The sequence below is a fragment of the Anomaloglossus baeobatrachus genome, chromosome 5 (genome assembly GCF_048569485.1).
Source record: "Anomaloglossus baeobatrachus isolate aAnoBae1 chromosome 5, aAnoBae1.hap1, whole genome shotgun sequence".
NCBI classification, from domain to species: Eukaryota; Metazoa; Chordata; class Amphibia; order Anura; family Aromobatidae; genus Anomaloglossus; species Anomaloglossus baeobatrachus.
The window spans coordinates 419,466,466-419,480,216 of NC_134357.1; the positions used below are offsets into that span (position 1 = coordinate 419,466,466).

At 41.6% G+C, this 13,751-nt stretch overlaps 1 protein-coding gene across 1 annotated transcript in view; it reads right to left on the bottom strand.

The window, feature by feature from the left end:
• Positions 1–13,751, bottom strand: part of SCN4A (sodium voltage-gated channel alpha subunit 4) — a 191,949-nt gene that overhangs the window by 36,278 nt on the left and 141,920 nt on the right. The window contains exons 12-14 of the mRNA XM_075350297.1: positions 13,361–13,475; positions 5,754–5,992; positions 959–1,132 (exon numbers count right to left, since the gene is read on the bottom strand). Coding sequence (XP_075206412.1) covers positions 959–1,132; positions 5,754–5,992; positions 13,361–13,475 — 528 coding nt within the window. The remainder of the gene's footprint in view (positions 1–958; positions 1,133–5,753; positions 5,993–13,360; positions 13,476–13,751) is intronic.

A 13,751-nucleotide genomic window follows, 5' to 3' on the forward strand; every position in this document is an offset into this window, starting at 1 on the left:
ATTTGGGATTTGAACGACATGTCAATGATCAATGATTAGGTGAGTATTTGTGATCGTTAGCGGTCGTTCATACGTTTTACATGCAACAACATCACTTAGGAGGCCGGATGTGTGGCACGAATTCCATGACCCCAACTACATCTCGTTAGCGATGTCATTGCGTGTAAAGCCCCCTTTACTGCGCTGCTGAAAATATGACATAAATCAATAAAAACTGAATGAACAGGGTTTCATTCAACGCGTTTCGAAGTGTTACCCCACTTCATCAGGAAATCCACCAAAGTGGGGTGAGACTTCGAAACACGTTGAATAAAACCACCATCATTCAGTTTTCGTGAATTCATATCTTCAGTAGCGCAGAAATAGTTCTCCATCTACTTTGTTCCTGATCTGCTTTGGCTTTTTTAGCATGTGGACTCTTCAGCAGCTGACTACATGCTTTAATTGTGGTTCTGTGACACACAACCCCATAAGGTGACCACATTCCCTTATTACTCTTATATGTGCGTTGGGTAAGACCCTATTGCGCTTTTTCCCTTCAGTTTTTATCTTGATTTTTTGGCCTGGCATGTCATGCTTGTGTCCCATCACAACAACAATGTCTACTAATCAGAAGAAGCAGCGGGGATGTGGGCAGGTAGGAGGTGGCTCACAAGGTTCCTATCTGGTGGCCACAGAATATGGACGTGGCCACTAGATCAGGGTCTTGTGCATTGGTTAGCTAAGTTCTGGAAGCTACCTTGTAAAATCAATGGCCGACTCATTAAAGATCCTTAAAATATGACTTGGAAAGGACTTTAAGAAGCCCTGAAGTTTTATTTTCTGATATATTCCACTTTAATTAGGAGCATAGATTTTGTTTCAGGCACAGTTTCCAATTTTTTGATAGCTACCCATATACATATACACAAACAATATCATTGTTAAACAGGGGTTTAACGTTGGGTTTAGGACTTACCAAACGGAAGGACCGCAACACTGACAAACCTTCCACATTGGCCAAGCCAAGTTCCACCAAACTCAGAGTGACTATTATACTGTCAAAGATGTTCCATCCAACCTGGAAGTAGTAATATGGATCCAGAGCAATCAGCTTGAAGAACATTTCAGCTGCAAAAATACCAGTGAAGACCTGAAAAAGAAATATAGTACTAATGAATGGGTGACATAGTGGTAACATGCTTAATGTCAATTAACATTATTATTACACAGCGTATACACTGTATATATAGAAAATGGTTTGACCGTATATTATTTACTTATCAAACCAACAAAGCTCAGCAGAAATTTGTTCATTCTCTGGAATACTTGAAAACACAGCTCACAGGGAGGCGATAAGACAAAAATGTATCCAGAAACCTCAATATTGTTTTGTATTTACTTTGGAAACTTTTTGCTGAATATTTTTTTTATTTACTATGTAATATGTGATCTGTCCACTAGAGGGCCACATTGAAATACAGTAAACTATTCTTCACTGGCCAAAGTATCTAAGACTATATTGTAGGATTTAGCATCACCATCATCCAAATGTTCATCTTCACACAGATTTTTTTTTATTATTGTTCATTTGCTTCCTAATTGCAAAAATAAGCAACTTTTTAGCAGCCTTTATTAAAAAACATTCTCCAATTTTCCTGCTGCTAAGTATCTGAATGTCCTTTATCTAGCAGAGTCATTCAAAGCTCTTTCTCTTTGTTCTACCGTCTCTCTAACATCCACTCCCTTCTCTCGGTGGTAGAGATAGCAGCTTGGCAGAGGAGGTTGAACACAGTTCTCTAGTGGAGAGAAGGGAAAGTATCCAAGGTTTTATGGAAAGTAGAAATTAGGCTATAGACAAGGAGGAAAGCAGATGGAGAGGAGATAATTGTAGTATAAGATCTGGGCAGATACATGAAAGCAAATGAAGACAGCAGCACTCTGGATACACAAAGAGTTCACGTCCAGCCTGTATTACAGGGAAGGACACTCCCAAAGGAAAAAAGCCCTGAAGCTTGGATTAGGTTGCAAAGTGCGAATAAGGGGGTCTAAAGATGAATGAAGGCATAAAGATTGCAGACCACAACGTAATTCATTTTATTAACTAAAGATAGTCACTAACATACAGTATATCACAAAAGTGAGTACACCCCTCACATTTTTGTAAATTTCTTATTATAGCTTTTCATGGCACACCACTGAAGATATGACGCTTTGATACAATGTAAAGTAGCCAGTGTGCAGCTTGTATAACAGTGTAAATTTGTGGTATCTCTAAATAACTCAACACAGCCATTAATGTCTAAACTGCTGGCAACAAAAGTGAGTACACCCCTAAGTGAAAATGGCCAAATTGTGCTCTTTATTTTCAAGAACTGCCTTAACTCTTCTGGGCATTGAATCTCCTATAGCTTCACTCCTCCATGATGACATCACGGAGCTGGTGGATGTTAGTGATCTTGCGTTTGAGGATGCCCCAGATGCTCAATAGGGTTTAGGTCTGGAGACATGCTTGGCCAGTCCAGCACTTTTACCCTCAGTTTCCTTAGCAAGGAAGTGGTCATCTTGGAGATGTGTTTGTGCTCGTTATCATGTTGGAATACTGTCCTGTGGCCCAGATTCTGAAGAGAGGGGATCATGCTCTACTTCAGTCTGTCACAGTACATATTGGCATTCATGGTTCCCTCAATGAACTGTAGCTCCCCACAGCTGGCAGCACTCATGCAGCCATGACACTCCCATCACCATGGTTGACTGTAGGCAAGACACACTTGTCTTTGTATTTCTCAGCTGGTTGCTGCCACGCACGCTTGACATTATCTGAACCAAATAAGTTTATATTGGTCTCATTTGACAACAAGACATGGTTCCAGTAATCTATGTCCTTACTCTGCTTGCCTTCTGCAAACTGTGTGCGGGCTTTCTTTTGCATGATCCTTAGATGAAGCATCCTTCTGGGACGACGGTCATGCAGACCAATATGATGCAATGTGTGGCATATGATGTGAGCCTTGACATGCTGAGATTCCACCCTTTAACTTCTGCAGCATTGCTGGCAGGACTCAAGTCTATTTTGAAAAGACAACCTCTGGATATAATGCTGACCACATGCACACAACTACTTTGGTCGACCACGGCGAGACCTCTTTTTATTGGAACCTGTCTTTCTAAACTGCTGTATGGTCTTGGCCACTGTACTGCAGCTCACATTCAGGGTGTTGGCGATCTTCTTATAGCCTGGGCCATCTGTATGTAGAGCAACAATTCTTTTTCTTCCAGATACTCAGAGAATTCTTCACTATTAGGTGCAATGTTGAACTTCCACTGACTAGTATGCGGGAGTGTGTGAGAGATAACACCAAATATAACATACCTGCTCCTCGTTCACACCTGACACCTTGTAACACTAATGAGTCTCATTACACTTGGGAGGGAAAATGCCTAATTGGGCACAGTTTGGTCATTTTCACAGGGGTGTACACACTTTTGTTGCCAGTAGTTTAGACACTAATATTAAACAAAAAAACCTATCCCAGTAACCTACAAAATTGTAATAAATAACACCATATCTAATATATAAAGCTGAATGTGTGTGTGCGTGTGTGTGTGTGTGTGTGTGTGTCCGAGATTCCCATCTGCACCGTCGCAGCTACAGCCACAAAATTTTGCACACTCACACTTCTGGACCCCGAGAGCGTCATAGGCTATGTTTTGAGGGGAAATTTTAACCCCGTGCTTTACAGTTATTCACCAAAAAACCTGCCTCCATTAAAGCGAATGGAGCTGGGAGCCACAATGCAGCCAGCACTGCAGAAGAATGCGCAGCCACGCCCTTAAATGGAATGTTGGCGTGTCACAATGCAGCCAGGGAAAGAGAACGACACAGACAGGGAAAGAGGCAGACACAGACAGGGTAAGAAACAGACATAGACAGGGTAAGAGACAGACACAAAGAGACAGACACAGACAAAGAGACAGACTGACAGGGAAAGAGAGGGAAAGAGAGAGACAGGTTAAGAGACAGACACAGACAAAGAGACAGAGACAGACACAGGGAAACAGACAGACAGGGAAAGAGAGGGAAAGAGACAGACAGGGTAAGAGACAGAGGGAAAGAGAAAGACAGGGAAAGAGAGGGAAAGAAACAGACAGGGAAAGAGAGGGAAAGAGAGGGAAACAGACAGACAGGGAAAGAGAGGGAAAGAGACAGACAGGGTAAGAGACAGAGGGAAAGAGACAGACAGGGAAAGAGAGGGAAAGAAACAGACAGGGAAAGAGAGGGAAAGAGACAGACAGGGAAAGTGACAGAGATAGATAGATAGACAGACAGGGAAAGAGATAGATAGACAGACAGGGAAAGAGATTGAGACAGATGGAGAAAGAGACAGAGACAGTCAGAGACAGACAGGGAAAGAGACAGACAGGGAAAGAGAGGGAAAGAAACAGACAGGGAAAGAGAGGGAAAGAGAGGGAAAGAGACAGACAGGGAAAGTGACAGAGATAGATAGATAGACAGACAGGGAAAGAGATAGATAGACAGACAGGGAAAAAGATTGAGACAGATGGAGAAAGAGACAGAGACAGTCAGAGACAGACAGGGAAAGAGACAGACAGACAAAGAGATAGAGAGAGAGACAGAGAGATATATACAGAGGGGGATACAGACATTATAAATACATTTATATCTATTTTTTGTGGTTTGTGGTTTTTGTGTGCAGAATACATTTTTGTTAATACATTCTATTTTGTTAACAGCAGTTATTAACCCGGGCGAAGCTAGTATTTAATAAAATATCAAACCACAAAAAACAACATAAGGCATAAACACATTAAAAAGGAAGTTTTGGTACAGAGAGCAGGAACTCATGGAGGTGGTAAATGTCCAAAGAATAGTTCATGGGAAACATATGGTTTACAAAATGAGAGAATTAATTGAAAAATAGATAGAGGTTTTTATGTGGTGTGATCAATGTATTCAATTCATGTAATCAAATAAATGGTTTTATTTATTTCAATTTTGCAGATTATTCAGATTTTTTTTTGCTTTAACATTGTGATGTATCCTGGTATCGCCTCATCAGATATTGGTGTTATTAGGCATTTCCTTCTCTTTATAATATTCAGTTTAGACATTAATGGCTGTGTGTTGAATTATTTAGAGTACACACCAAATTTACACTGTTATACAAGCTGTACACTAACTACTTTACATTGTATCTAATTGTCATATCTTCAGTGATGTACCATGAAAAGTTATAATCAAATATATATATATATATATATATTTATTTATATATTTTTTTATTATTTTTATTTTCCCCTATATCAAGGGTGTCCTTTATGTCCACAGTTGCAACAAACTCACAGAAAATAATGCCACTTGATTGATTTGTAAGAGCAAATAACCCAGAACTTGATTCCTAACAGGGGCTCACGACTATTCTCCAATGCTTGGCTGGGAAAGCCAGGATCCGAGCATTGTTGTCTCGGAATTTTATAGAACGGTTATTCAGACATAAGAGTATTATTGCGGTAGTGCATTGCATTATAATATAGCTGTGTTATATGAGCATTCTAATCACATTATACCAGCACTGTATGGAGGTTTTATTTGAGTACCTCCAGTTTTATTATATTGCATCTGTCTACAAGAGGAAAGCCCCATATTATGTTTTTACCAGAAGCCTCCAGCCTAGCCATAATACGGCTAGAATCTCTATTATTGATTTTGAAGCCCCCCCCAATAATTATATCATTATACAATAGGCACTTACCAGGTTGCCCACGCTTAGCACATTCTCAAACTGTTCAGTCATTGGATAATGTTCCATGGCCATGAAAAGCGTATTGAGAACAATACAGATTGTGATCCCAAGGTCCACAAAAGGATCCATGACCACAAAGCGAACACACTCCTTGAACTGCACCCAGGGTTTGCAACAGTCCCATTTCAAGAAAGTGTTTGCAAATTTGTACCACCAAGGTGGACAGGCCTGTTGAGCCTCTTCTAGTTCTGCAGGAAGGAAAACATTGAGCCATGTTAATAACATATAAACAATATAGGATAGTATATGTGAACGTGACACAGATTTATATCACAGTCTATAGTTCAATGAAGTGTAAATGAGAGCCTTTTCTAGAGGTTAAAGAGACCCTGACAGCTGATACCTGCTGCTCGCAGGCAGCAAGTCTAGCAATGAGCCACCGACTACATTGAAGAGGAGATGAGGATTTGGTATACTTGAGCTATATTGCAGGCAGTGAACCCAGAAGCAGATTATACAGGTACATAAGGAGATACATCTCTATATAGCAGTGTATTTCTTTGTATCTGTATTCTAGAGGTGAAGAAAAAGCCATATTTTTCTGTTCCTATAGAACTGTTACAAATATTGAAAAACAATTACAATTTTTTTTTTTTATTTTTTTATTTTACGTTTGGGACAACCTTCAACAATGCATGCAGGAGCTAAAGCTAAGAGCTTCAGGCTCTGTTGATGTCATGAGGAGAATTTTGTTTACTTTAAGCTGCATTGCAGCCTCTAACTGCACAGGCAGATTATACAGGTACAAGTGTGTCTCAATAAATTAGAAAATCATCAAAAAGTTAATTTATTTCAGTTATTCAATACTAAAAGGGAAACACATATATTATCTAGAGTAATTACACACAGAGTTATCTATTTCAGTGTTTATTTCTGTTAATGTTGATGATTATGGCTTAAGGCCCTGTCACACACAGAGATAAATTTGCAGCAGATCTGTGGTTGCAGTGAAATTGTGGACAATCAGTGCCAGGTTTGTGGCTGTGTACAAATGGAACAATATGTCCATGATTTCACTGCAACCACAGATCTGCCAAAGATCTGTGTGTGACGGGGCCTTTACAGTCAATGAAAACCCAAAAGTCATGATCTCAGAAAATTAGAATAATTACCACAAAACACCTGCAAAGGCTTCCTAAGCATTTAAAATGGTCCTTTAGTCTAGTTCATTAGGCTACACACTCATGGGGAAAACTGCTGACATGACAGATATCCAGAAGGCAGTCATTAACACACTCCACAAGGAGGGTAAGCCACAAAAGGTCATTGCTAAAGAAGTTGGCTCTTCACAGAGTGTTGTATCCAAACATATTAATGGAAAGTTGATATGAAGGAAAAAGTGTGGCAGAAAAAGGTGCACAAGCAACCGGGATAACTACAGCCTTGATAGAATTGTTAAGAAAAGGCCATTCAAAAATTTAGGGAGAATCACAAGGAGTGGACTGCTGCTGGAGTCAGTTGTTTTCAGATAAAAGTAAATTTTGCATTTCATTTGGAAATCAAGATCTCAGAGTCTGGAGGAAGAGTGGAGATGCCACAATCCAAGCTGGCAATCGAGGTATCCAGTATGTGCTGCCAGGTCATGAATTTTTTCCATTTTAAAAACTACCAATAAACGTGTTGTTTTTAGTCTATTTTTCTGTATTCCTATTGCCATAAGTGCTGGATACCTCCTTAGCCTGTTTTGAATTGACTCCTATCAAGCCAGTTCGCCATACACCACCTGAAACAAGACCTTCTAGGAGTCGTGAGCTGATTTAATCATTTTAACTTTCCTGCTTTCTTACACAATACAAGCTGCTTGAGGTCTAGTGTGAAGTTTCCACAATCAGTGATGGTTTGGGGAGCCATGTCATCTGCTGGTGTAGGTCCAATGTGTTTTATCAAGACCAAAGTCAGCGCAGCAGTCTACCAGGAAATTTTAGAGCACTTCATGCTTCCCTCTGCCGACAAGCTTTTTGGAGATTTCAAAAATGTCACTTTCCAGCAGGACTTGGCACCTGTTCACACTGCCAAAAGTACCAATACCTGGTTTAATAACCACAGTTTCACTGTGCTTGATTGGCCAGCAAACTCACTTGTCCTAAACCCCATAGAGAATATATTGGGTACTGACAAGAGGAAGATGAGAGACATCAGACCCAACAATGCAGACGAGCTGAAGGCTGCTATCAAAGCAATCTGGGCTTCCATAACACCTCAGCAGTGCCACCGTCTGATTGCCTCCATGCCACGCCGCATTGATGCAGTATTCAAGCAAAAGGAGCCCCGACCAAGTACTGAGTGCATTTACTGTACAGACTTTTCAGTAGGCGCCAACATTTCTGAGTTTAAAAATCATTTTTTCAGTTGGTCTTATATAATATTCTAATTTTCTGAGATAATGACTTTTGGGTGTTCAATGGCTGTAAGCCATAATCAACATTACCAGAAATAAACTCTTGACATAGATCACTCTGTGTGTAATGACTCTATATAATATACATGTTTCCCTTTTTGTATTGAATTACTGAAATAAATTCACTTTTTGATGATATTCTAATTTATTGAGATGCACTTGTACTATGTGTGGCACAAAACTTACACTGCACATCACTCTGAAAACACCATCCCCACCATCAAACATAGTGATGGCAGCATCATGCTGTGGGGATGCTTTTCTTCAGCAGGTACAGGAAAGTTGGTCAGAGTTGATGGGAAGATGGATGGGAATAAATACAATCCTGTAGGATAACCTGTTAGAGACTGCAAAAGGCTTGAGACAGGAGCATAGATTCACCTTCCAGCAGGAGAATGTCCCTAAACATACTGCCATAGCTACAATAGAAAGGTTTAGATCAAGAATATTCATGTGTGTAAATGGCACAGTCACAGCTCAGACCTATATCCCATTGAGAATCTGAGGGAAGACCTGAAAATTGCTGTTCACAGACACCTCCATCCAATCTCACTGAGCTAGAGCAAATTTGCAAAGAAAAATGGACAAAAATTTAAACCTATAGATATGGAAAGCTGGTAGAGACATAACTCAAAAGATTAACAGCAGTAATTACAGCAAAAGGTGATCCCACAAAGTGACTGTGTGGCTGATTATGCATGTCACAATTTTCAGATTTGTATTTTTAAAATATTTAGAAAACCATGTATCATTTCCTTTACATATCATAAATGCTTGCTACTTTGTGTTAGTATATCACATACAATTTCAATAAAATACATGTAAAGGGAATCTGTTCATAGGTTTGTGCCATTTAATTTGAAAACAGCATTTTGTATGGGTTAGGCCCCCTTCACACGTTCGTGAAAATCATTCACGTGTTTCACGGACGTGTCAAAGGTGCATTTTCCCCTCCGTGAGCCGTGTTTATGGCACTACGTGTGTTCTCCGTGTGTTATCCGTGATAACACACGGAGAACGAGAACTTTCAACTCACGTGTCCCTGGCGTCGCTGTCCGTGGTACTGATCTTCGGTCTCCGGTCCTGCCGACTCCCCACTGCTGCAGCTTCCGACCGCAGTAAAGTGAATATTAAATGAGCATAATGAGCGGTGGTCGGCAGCAAGTGACAGCAGCGGCAGAGACAGGAGGGCTGGAGAAGGTGAGTAAAGATTTGTTATTTTTTTCTCTGACACGTGAGTTTTCTCCGGCGCGTGTCACATGGGCCTGCATCCACACTACATCCGTGTGGTACGTGTGCGGGACGCATGACACCTGTGCTGCCGGAGATAAACAGACATGCATCCGTGTGGAGCACACGGGCTCACGTCTGCTCCACACGGAGGCACGGGCCAATGGCTGCACACGTGCATGCACAACACATAAACCCATTGATTTTAATGGGTTTACATGTGCCCGTGTCTCCGGTACAAGCAACTCACTGTCTACAGACATTGTACATTGAGAGCCTGGTGTGGGCGGGGGCAGCTTTCTCGGCTCTGTTGCATTGCTAAATCTATAAACTCTGATTGTGTCAGAAGCGCTGCACCTAGTAAACTAAAGGCCCTGTCACACACACAGATAAATCTGCGGCAGATCTGTGGTTGCAGTGAAATTGTGGACAATCAGTGCCAGGTTTGTGGCTGTGTACAAATGGAACAATATGTCCATGATTTCACTGCAACCACAGATCTGCCAAAGATTTATCTCTGTGTGTGACGGGGCCTTAAGTGACACATCACTGGAATCAGGGTCTCTTTGTCTACATCATGCTGCTTTCAAATGAGATCGCAAAAACCTGCTGACAAGTTCTCTTTAAAGGGACTGTATCGTCTAATTTTTTTTTTTTGTAGGCCAAATCAGCTAACAATATTATTCTAATCGTGTAACAACTATTTTCTTAATGTAATTCAACTTTTAAAGATGTAAAATAAAACTTTTATATAAAAAATACTTATAATTGCCAGTAGGGGGAGCATCTTACTGTGTACCCATCAAAAAGCTATAGTAATCCTTAGTAGAATTACGATAGCTTCAAATTTGGGCAGTCACTAGATGACATGCCTATTCTCCTCCCCTTTTGGGTGTTACACTGCACCCAAAAGGGGAGGAGGTGTATTTCATAGTAATGTGTCGCCATTTTCTGGGTGACTGTATATGAATTGTACAGCTCCACCCGGAAGTAAAGTGGAAACACATTTATACACATATATATATATATATATATATATATATATATATATATATATATATACACAGACTGCGGTCATCGGATTCTCCCGGTACCACCACCGCTTCTTCAATCTCCCGTGCGGCGGCAGGCTCGCTCCCGTGCGAGAGATGAAGCAGCTGCGAAATCAAAAGTGAACAGTAGAAAAAAAAAAAAAAGACATACTCACCTGTCTGCAGACTCCCGGTGCCATGCCCGCTCCCAGCTCCTCTTCCGGTACCTCTGCTCAGGCTGTGTGCCGGCTCCAAGGCTCGTCCGATGGATGCAGGACCTGGCGGAGGATCACCTGATGCAGTCACCTGACGCATCAGCTGATCGCAAGTCTCCGGTGATGCTGGCTTTTTACCGCCCGGCTATCAGCTGATCCTGCCGTCAGGAGACTATCAGTTGATCACCGGCAGCTCCTGCAGTGATCGGACAGGAGCCAGCACGTAAGTGTGTAGGTTTTTTGTTTTTTTTCACTGATGCATCAGCTGATTGTATAAAAGCCGTTTATACAATCAGCTGCTGTGTCATGTGATTCTGGCCCGTGAACCTGACACAACATCTGATCGGTATGCCTTCCAGCAAACCGATCAGATGATATTGGACGGTGCGGGACCCTTGACCCAGGATTACTGCGGAGGGGCATTCTTTATTTCAATAAAGATGGAGTCACTAATTGTGTTGTGTTTTATTTCTAATAAAAATATTTTTCTGTGTTGTGTTTTTTTTATTTTATCTTTACTAGAAATTCATGGTGGCCATGTCTAATATTGGCGTGACACCATGAATTTCGGGCTTAGAGACAGCTGATAATATAAAGCTGGCCCTAACCCCATTATTACCCAGTGAGCCACCCATCACCAGAGCAGCTGGAAGAGTTGGATACAGCGCCAGAAGATGGCTCTTCTATGAAAGTGCCATTTTCTGGAGTGGCTGTGGACTGCAATACGCAGCGTGGGTGCCCAAAAAGCTTGGGCACTCTGCACTGCATAATCCAATCCCCAGCTGCCTAGTTGTACCTGGCTGGACTCAAAAATTGGGCGAAGCCCACGTCTTTTTTTTATTTTAATTATTTCATGAAAGTCATGAAATAATTAAAAAAAGGGCTTCGCTATATTTTTTGTTCACATCCGGGTACAAATTGGCAGCTGGGGGTTGGGGGCAGCCCGTACCTGCCTGCTGTACCTGGCTAGCATACAAAAATATGGTGAAGCCATTGTCATTTTTTTGGGGAGCAAAAAACTCCTGCATACAGTCCTGGATGGAGGATGCTGAGCCTTGTAGTTATGCAGCTGCTGTCTGCTCTCCTGCATACAGTATTGGATGAAGCATGCTGAGCCTTGTAGTTCTGCAGCTGTCAAAATCCGCATAGTGCGCACAGCATTTTTTTTCCCATAGGTTTTGCTGGTGAATCACTGCAGAGATGTTATGAACGTTTTCTGCAGCGAAACATGCAGCAAATCCGCAGGAAATCCGCGGCAAAAAACGGCAAGTGCGCACAGAGCCTTACACATATATACAGTGACTGTTACACATATATATACAGACTACGGTTATCGCACCCACATATATACACTGACTGTTACACATACAGTATACGCTGTATGGCACTGTATGGTGGTTCAGTAGTTAGCACTGTACGGTGGCTCAGTAGTTGGCTCTGTATGGTGGCTCTGTATGGTGGCTCTGTATGGTGGCTCAGTAGTTAGCACGGTACGGTGGCTCAGTAGTTGGCTCTGTATGGTGGCTCAGTAGTTAGCACTGTACGATGGCTCTGTAGTTGGCACTGTAACACACACACACACACACGAATGTGGACGGGGATAGCGGAGGGAGGGGCTTTCATTACAGACGGTAACAGCAGGGAGCTGGTGAGAGCAGAGGGAGGACACACACACACACCGGCGACCGCCAGAACGGGGCTGGGGACAGCGGAGGGAGGGGCTTTTATTACAGACGGTAACGGCAGGGGGCTGGTTGACAGGTGTAAAGTCCCGGCGGTTGACAGGTGTAAAGTGGAGAAAAAAGCATGGCTTGAATCTCCACAAAAATGGCGCTTGCTTTCCTCCGTCTGCTGTGATCTGGACAGCCCAGGGGGCGCATCCAGGTCACAGCATACGCCCACTGTAACGTTACACATAGGGTCGGATAGCGACCACTATTCTCTATGCACAGGGGCTGCCATAAAGGAGTGTGTAACTGTCGTTACTCACACAGCAAATCCAACATGACCCCCAGTGCATACAGTAAAATTAGAATAACAGAAAAAGTAAATAAGCTACGATTTTCATTTTGTATTAAAAATACTTGATTTCAGAATCACTATTTTTAATACAAAAATAAAAAAACCTGATACAGTCCCTTTAAGTTTGTCGGTGTAACATGAAAAAATGGGGAAACGTTCACAGGATATGAATACTTTTTCAAGACACTTTTATGGCCAGCATCCAGTACTCCGGTGCTCCCATGGGAGACAAATAGACTGGGAAAAAGCAGGGTTTGGAACCCAGTACATGTATTTTTTTACAGGACTAAACACAATTTCTCTAATAAAGTGATTTGCAAAGTTTAACAACTTTCCATGTTAGCCAATATTGTATAAAAAGGGAAAGCCTAATTACTATTTAACATAATTAATTTGCCACTTTTACTTTCGTTAAGAGTTTTTTAATCAATTTAGCACATGTTGGGCTGTCTTAACCATAAAATTAAATCTATGGCTACTATGATAATTTTAGGGTTTTAAATTTTTGCATGTTCACCAAGATGATGTATTTTTGTACAGATGGCATCATTTGTGCACTTTGCAACTTTTTAAGGCGCATTTTACCCCAAAAGCTTAGTAAACCACTAAGGGTCTAGTTGTGCAACACTGATGTGTTAAATACCTTCCCATTTCACAGACCTTCTATCATGGCTTCAGAAACGACACTAACAGAACTCCCTGTTCTCTTTTGCAAGGTTGGTTCTTCCAAATACATCTTGGAGTTCTTCTCAAGGTCAGTCTTTACTGAGCTGGCCTAGGAAAGAGTAGAAGACATGACTTTAGATGGTCACTCAAACCTCAGCATGCAGGTACTGTACAGATGCCCAATATCCAATCATCAGTGCTCAGTAGCACCTTTCCTTTATCTTTTGATATACTTGCTATGAGCTATGGTCATTGGCTGTATAGTCACAGACTCGCTGCGATCCTGGGTGGAATCCAACCAAGGACAACATGTATGGAGAAGTAATTGCCCCCCCCCCACATTTGCATATGTTACCTCCAGGTGCTTTGGTTTCCAAAAACATAC